The sequence below is a fragment of the Cololabis saira genome, chromosome 3 (genome assembly GCF_033807715.1).
Source record: "Cololabis saira isolate AMF1-May2022 chromosome 3, fColSai1.1, whole genome shotgun sequence".
NCBI lineage: Eukaryota > Metazoa > Chordata > Actinopteri > Beloniformes > Belonidae > Cololabis > Cololabis saira.
Genome location: NC_084589.1, coordinates 45,295,998 through 45,302,192, shown reverse-complemented (window position 1 = coordinate 45,302,192; position 6,195 = coordinate 45,295,998). Strand labels below are relative to the sequence as shown.

General features: G+C 43.7%; 1 protein-coding gene across 1 annotated transcript; it reads left to right on the top strand.

Moving 5' to 3' along the window:
- The first annotated feature begins 1,109 nt into the window (after positions 1-1,109).
- LOC133440380 (zinc finger protein 79-like) lies at positions 1,110-2,704 on the top strand. Its single transcript, XM_061717626.1, has one exon. It carries the CDS (start codon positions 1,460-1,462, stop codon positions 2,255-2,257), a length of 798 nt encoding a protein of 265 aa, XP_061573610.1. The 5' UTR covers positions 1,110-1,459; the 3' UTR covers positions 2,258-2,704.
- Positions 2,705-6,195: the final 3,491 nt, after the last annotated feature.

Genomic DNA, 6,195 nt, shown 5'->3' with positions numbered 1-6,195 from the left:
CAGCGGGGGGGACCGGAGACGGGCCCGGAGAGAGGGAACCCCCCAACAAGGCGACACACGTGCAGGCCCGACAACGGAGGGCCCCAGACCCAGGCATCCCATTCATTCATCCATTCAACTGTCCGATATTTATACTAATACTAATATGATATACTATACATAATAATAATACTAATAATACTAATAATAATAATAATAATAACCATCTTTGTATAATATAATATTGATAAATTATTAAGTTTTGATGTCCTGCCAATGGAGGCTCAAATCCTCCATGGCAGGACCCTTCCATACCGCATTCTCACCGACACAGACACACAATCACGCACCGTTTCCCCCTCCCCGGGGGGGTCCAGCACCGCCAGAAGGCACCCCAGGCTGCACGGCGAGCCCCGCCGGGCCCGGGTATCCCGACCCACCTATCCCAGGCCGGTGAGGGAACGCGGGTGATGTGGGATCCCTCCCGCCCCTGGTGTTGAGTGCATGTGATTAATGCCATAAAAACAGGGAGGGGGAGGGCCAAGTATCGATTTGACACCGACCCGCCCCCTCCCGAACTACGTGTCCTTGTCAAATGTATTTATTAAGTGTTGAATGTGCAGTGTCTATTTTGCTGTTAAAACTGGAGGCGGGGAGTGCCGGGCCACGCGGGACAATGCCCCCCACGACCCGGACCCCCCGCCCTTCGCCTATGTGCGTATGAATCGTGTAGAGGGGGAAGGAGGGGGAGCGGAGGCCGAAGCCAGGAAGCAGGACCAGCAAAGCCGGCCCTGATAAGACACCCGCGCCCCCCCACCGGCCATCCAGTAGATGGGGGCCGGCCCTCCGAGCCGGGCCAGGGCCCCGCCGTACCTCCACGGGCGCCCCCGGCGCCGCCGGAGCCCCCAGACGGAGGGGGAAACGGTCCAACATCCTCCCATTCATACTGACAACATAAGACAGTTCCCAGGTGCCGCGGGGCGGCACCTGGGAATGGTGCCGCCCCGCCGCCGCGTCTGCCCGTGCACCCCCCCGGTCAGGGGAGGCCCGATCCCCGGACCCGGCCCCACCCCCCCCGAGGCCACTCCGGCGGACACCCCAAGGGTCACGGAGTCCCCACATCCGCAGGGGCACTCGGCCCCCGCCCAGCGACGGAGGACCAAGGCAGCAATGCCCCCCCAGCGCAGACAGCCACCCCCCACCCAGGCAGGGCCGGGCCCTCCGAGTGGACAAAGTTTAAACCTCACAAATACAACCAAACAATCAACACTGGGAAGCACTTTTGACTGGTTAAAATCCTATCTTTTTGTCCCTTTTTGTAATTCCAGAACTCCCACAAGAAAATGTTTGTAAGGTGGAGGAGGACGGGGTTTTCAGTGACCAGCACCTGGATAACCTGGAGAGGAGCTGCAGCCCGGACCAGGAGGAACCAGGGCATCCACAGACTACAGAACTGGAGGAAGACTCCAGCGGTCAGGAGATGAAGCACGAGGACGTAGAGGTGGAAGTCTCATTGGTTAATGTCGCTGATGTGAAAGTTGAAAATGGTGAACCAGGACCAAACTGTGGCCAGCTGCTGTTGCACACTTCTCCTGAAGCTCAAAACAAAGATGAGGAAGGGACTGAAAGTTTACGCTCAGACTCCAGTAAAACTGCAGATCCAGAGCCAATGAGACGACACGGTGACCACGAAGATGCTGCTGTCCTGTCAGACAGCAACTGTAAATCAAAGCTGACCAGGACCCACACGGGGAAGAAGGCGTTTTCTTGCAGCACTTGCAGGAAAGAGTTCAGTAGACATAGTATTTTAATGGATCACATGAAGATCCACACTGGTGAAAGGCCGTACCTGTGCAGCACCTGCGGAAAATCGTTTAGACAATCATCAACGCTCAAGAACCATACAATGATCCACAGGGGCGAGAAGCCGTACCTGTGCAACACCTGCGGAAAATCGTTTAGACAATCATCAACGCTCAAGAACCATACAATGATCCACAGGGGCGAGAAGCCCTACATCTGCAAAATATGTGGAAAAAGTTACAGGCAACGTACCAGCCTGGTGATTCACTCGAGGACCCACACTGGCGAAAGGCCGTACCTGTGCAACACCTGCGGAAGAACCTGTACTCATTTATCGGATCTTAAACGCCACATAGACACGCACACGGGCAAGAAGCGGTATTTGTGCAAGACGTGCAACAAAGGTTTTAGTCGCAGAATTGATTTGCGGAGTCACATGAAAAATCACCCGGAGGAGAAGTCTGGTGACTCGTGACAAATGAAGCTCATGTTGTCGTCCTCCGGGGGCAGCTGTCCACTCCTGTCTGACCCACAGAAGAAGAACCCGGAGAAGTCCAACCACCACCTCCTGTGGCTGATGAGCCTAATCCACTCCCGCAAGGGTTGCAGGTTCAACCCGGATTTATGCTTCTCCGTCAACTTGACGCAGAGGGATCGATGTGGTTGTGTACTTTTTGTTTAAAGTTCTGCATTGAGTTTGTTTGAATCCCTGTTCCTTCTTAAAATTGTATTATTTGTTGCTGTTGGTAACTTACCGTCTCCACGGTGCAAATAAAGAGCTGTTAGTATGTGCTGAAGCTTCTTTAAACGTGAGTTTATTTTGTTAATCTACAAAGCCTCTCACACATCCTTTTTCCCGTCTGTTTCTTCTTCACTCACATTCTCTTTGTAAAGTTAATCTGCAGCTGCATGTTGTTAAACTCTCTCCATCTACTCCGTTCAGAGATTATATATTGTGATGTTATCCATAGTTTGCTGACAACTGTAAAAGGCTTTATGCATTTTAAAATCTGAGCTGCACGTACATCAGATTATCATGATAATTCATGGGACAAACTAAGTCAAAACACTTTTATTCAAATGATCCATGCTGTGTTATTATAACTATAAGTTACAACATATTTGTGTACGTTTTTCATGTTATTTAAATAATATGAAATTAACAATATTATTGAATCACATGTATACAATCAAGTTGTACTAGATTTACAACTCGTCTAACACATGATTTCTTCTAAAGCTGATGTTGATCCGTGTTGAAGCTGCAGATCTGCAGGTTGGAGAGCAGGAAGAAGAGGGAGGATCATCGGGATCAGATTCCAGGAAGAGGACAGACTTTGGGTTTAACCCTTTTTTTTATCAGAGATCCGTTTAGAAGTAAATGTCTTTTTACCTCAACTCATATTTAGTCAGAAATAATCATGAAAATGTAATTAAGTTTTCATTTTAGATGGATGAATCATTTTATTGTTTATAATTCTGGAATATTACACTCTCCATATGTAGAAAGAGCAGCAGTGCCCCCTGGTGGTGAGTTATAAAAGCTCAACATAAACCCAAGAGTGAACAATCTATCATAATAATAATAATAAAAACACAAATAAAAAAAGACTTTAGTGCATCAAAAAGAGGAAAGTTGTCAGTGACGCAGATTATTGGTACAGCGTGATCAGTACAACCAGCATTTAGCTCAGAAAACAATGTGGAAAGAGAAATGTCATCAAATGAAGTTGAAAAGTGGAGATGCACTTTTGTCCTTTATCCTCAACTTCCTCAATCACGTCATTTTGATCCAGTTTGTTATTTCACTGGTCTTGGCTTCATCAAATGACACATCCAGGGACAGAAGCCGTGCATAGGTGTTCATCCTGTCCAGGTGTTGGAAGGTGAAGTGAAGCCGAAGCCATCGCTTCATCCACTGATCTGTTGGCACGGTAGGAAAACTGATAGGAATCCACTGTGTCAGGAACCATGGAGTTGATGTGGGTTAAAAAAAGATGATCTGCTCTGTTGGTCTCTGGAGAAGGTTTAATGAAAACGTCTCTCCACATTTCTAGTCCATGAAAGAAGCAGATTTTATGTCCATCAAATGCAGTGTCCATTGTTTTTGATAACTTCCTGCCACAAGGAGCCTCAGAGACTGAAGCACAGGTTGGAGATTCCTTCTGTAGCAGAAACTTGCACTTCCTCAAAACCTTGTGCAACAAGCCTGGCTTTTGGTACCAGTCCATTTTCCATCTCTTTCAAAGTGCAAACTCAACGAGTGGAGATGCACTTTTGTAATAATAATTACAACAATAATAAAAATAATAATATGATAATGGAGGGAGGACTTTGCTGTTTCAGAGCCGAGACCACTTGCCTTCATGGAGAGGGACATGAATTCCTTCATGAATAAGGACTAAAAATAATGTTAAAGGTATTTGGAATATATTGAATGATGCCATTAGGAAAAGTTCAAGACAGACTAATTGTCCACAATATTTAACCAATAACGATGAAGTCATTAATGATATGAATGAGGTTGTTAATAATTTTAACAGGTATTTTGTGAGTGTTGGACCAAAGCTGGCAGAAAAATGTGTGATCCTGGATCAGCTGATGGATGGAAGGAAACATGAATAAGTAGAAATCCAGATTCAATGTTTCTCACAGCTGTGGAGGAGAGAGAAATCATAGATATTGTAAGTAAATGTAAAAACAAGGTGTCAACTGACTGTGGTGATATGACAATAGTCAAAAAGGTTATTGATGGATTGTTAACTGACATACAGCTGTAATCAGTCACTCAGAACTGGGACATTTCCAAAAAACAAATGATAACTGCAAAAGTCATCCCACTGTACAGAACTGGAGACAGACACCAATTCACTAATTACAGGCCTGATTCTTTACTCCCAACATTTTCTAAGATCTTAGAAAAAGTATTTATTTACAGGTTGGACAAATTAATGCCAATCAAAAGGCCACGCTCCTAATTACGCATTAAACTTCTTGCTTTATATAATTCCAACCTGCCACAATACGAGGAAAAAGAGGCTTCAAACCCCTGCAGAAAACCTGTGGGTGATTCATGCATGAATGAACCGTCATTCTGAGTTTGGGGGTTAGTTTGGGATCTTTATTCCCTCTAGTGGTTAAATGTTGGAAACTGCAGCTTTAAATGAGTCTTGTATATCTATATATTTCACACCAAAATCAGTTTGATAGTTTGATCAGTTTGATATTTAAATGTTTTGATGTCTCAAAGACTTACCATGTGTATTATTTTGAAGCCCATTGCAATAAAAGTTTCTTAACAACATAAATGTTTTATGACAAATAATAAAGAACACATGAATTAAAAAATATTTTTATTTTATTTATTGATATTAACAATCAGAAGCTTATCATATAAATTGCGTCAGCTCTCATTGTGTCGGAAAAAATAAAACTCTTTCTAAACCTTCTTGCTTGTGTTGTTTTCTCAGATGTAAATCACTTTGGATAAAAGCGTCTGCTAAATGACAGAAGTCGTAGTAAACCAGTGATGAAAAGAATGTTGTATGCATTTTGTTCTAATTACTTTAGTTGGTAAATGAAATACTTACTGTAACTGCGAGAAGGAACTATGTCATTTGTTCAGACTCCACTGCAGCCCTTCAAAGTTTGACTTCAAATAAAACAATAAGAGAAGATCTACTGTTGGAAATATTAATGGTGTTGTGGAGGTTATGCAGAACTGGAATTACTGTGCAGTTTTGTTGGGTTCCTGCCCACATGGGTGTTGATGGCAATGAGAAAGCAGACAATATTGCTAAAAGAGCATTGAAATTGAGTAGTGAGGTAATTATGGAAATTCCTTTTGGTAAAGGTGAAGCAAAATCATGAATTAGAAAGGCAGTGAGGGATTCATGGCAGAAGGTGTGGGACAACGGTGTAAAAGGGAGACATTTTTATAACATACAGAAGTCAATTAACGTGAAGGTTTTCAAAGGAAAGTGTAGGAGAGAGGAAGTCATCATTTCTAGATTAAGATTAGGTCATACTAGTTTAAAATCAACTCTGTATTTAATGTCAAAGTCCGTGTCTGATAAATGTGATGAGTGTGATGTCACAGAGAATGTAGAGCATGTGATTCTTAAATGTGGCAAGTATGAGGTAGAAAGGAACGCTTTAAGAGACAGGATGTACGAGCTGGGACGGGAATGGAGTTTAGTAGGTTATTAGGGAGGAGTGAGGTGATGAGGGATTGTTATAAGGAAATCCTTGTCTTTCTTAAAGATGCAGGGATAGATAATAAGATTTAAATGTGGTTATCTTATTTTATTTAGGTATTTCCTTTTTTCCCCCCTTTAAGTTAGACTGTAACCTGGTGTAATAATGATCCTGATGTTACACACTCCGGTACAGCAGGTGGCGGTAGAACCTAAT

Bases quoted from the DNA above. Each gene is read 5' to 3' on its own strand.
- LOC133440380 (XM_061717626.1), top strand. From the start codon at position 1,460: ATGAAGCACGAGGACGTAGAGGTGGAAGTCTCATTGGTTAATGTCGCT.